Here is a 1,182-nt window from a genome sequence, read left to right as displayed (position 1 = left end):
CCCCCCCCCCCCCCCCCCCCCAAAAAAAAAAAAACAAACCCAAAAAACCAAACAAACCAAAGCAGTTCAGTTAATACATATCAGGTGATTATTTGGCTATGCACGTTTTTAGATAGCTTACACGGGCTCAATTCTGACTTAAAGCATATATGCATGCATACATATATGTGTACATATATACATATTTATAACAAGTATTGAAACTGAAGTAGTAAAAGGCCAACATACATGTCCAAGTTCATAGGTGGAAGACAACTACATAATCCTGTATTAGAGACAGATGTCAAGTTTTATGTCCGCACATGACCTACAAAGCTATCATTCCACCATGACAGGATATGAAGAACTAGAAGATTTAAGTTTCACATCCCTATTTATTGATGTTCTTGCTTGCTACTCACCAGCTGAGGGATCTAAACCATGGTAAATCATACGAATGGTAGACTCTGTAACCTATAGTAATGATTTCATGGTAACACTTCACTTGGATGCTTAAGACCTAAAATAAGAGAAATAAAAAACTGTGTAAAGATGCTGCAATTGTTTCTTAAAGGCACTAAGTAGTACTGCAACCTGCATTAAGGGGAGAAATTATTCTGAATTCAAATTCCACACAGAAAACAGACAGCTTCAAAGCAAGTCCAAGGAAAACTAAAGCTCCATTTAAAACCCCCCAAAAACCTCAAAACCACTAGGCATGCTGAGAAAAAACACATTGGGCTAGTGTCCTGGTTTCGGCTGGGATAGAGTTAATTTCCTTCCTAGTAGCTGGTATAGCGCTGTGTTTTGGATTTAGGATGAGAATAATGTTGATAACACACTGATGTTTTAGTTGTTGCTAAGCAGCGCTTACACTAAGTCAAGGACTTTTCAACTTCTCGTACTGCCCTGCCAGCGAGAAGGCTGGAGGTGCACAAGAAGCTGGGCAGGGACACAGCCAGGACAGCTGACCCAAACTGGCCAAAGGGATATTTCATACCATATGATGTCATGCTGAACAAAAAAAAAAATGGAGCGAGTTGGCTGGGGCGGGGCATGACCGCTGCTGAGGAACTGGCTGGGCATCGGTCAGCAGGTGGTGAGCAATTGCATTGTGCATCACTTGCTTTGTATATTCTTTTATCATCATCATCATCATCATCATCATTATTATTATTTATTTTATTTCAATTATTAAACTGT

The 1,182-nt window shown here is 39.8% G+C and overlaps 1 protein-coding gene across 1 annotated transcript in view; it reads right to left on the bottom strand.

Annotated features, from left to right (window-relative positions):
• The window catches only part of CDS1 (CDP-diacylglycerol synthase 1), a 58,478-nt gene that overhangs the window by 17,390 nt on the left and 39,906 nt on the right, over positions 1–1,182 (bottom strand). Inside the window, exon 6 of the mRNA XM_009280272.1 lies at positions 402–499. Coding sequence (XP_009278547.1) covers positions 402–499 — 98 coding nt within the window. The remainder of the gene's footprint in view (positions 1–401; positions 500–1,182) is intronic.

Source organism: Aptenodytes forsteri, unplaced genomic scaffold (assembly GCF_000699145.1).
Source record: "Aptenodytes forsteri isolate BGI_AS27 unplaced genomic scaffold, ASM69914v1 Scaffold227, whole genome shotgun sequence".
In the NCBI taxonomy this organism is placed as follows: domain Eukaryota; kingdom Metazoa; phylum Chordata; class Aves; order Sphenisciformes; family Spheniscidae; genus Aptenodytes; species Aptenodytes forsteri.
This window is presented reverse-complemented; position numbering and strand designations above follow the sequence as displayed.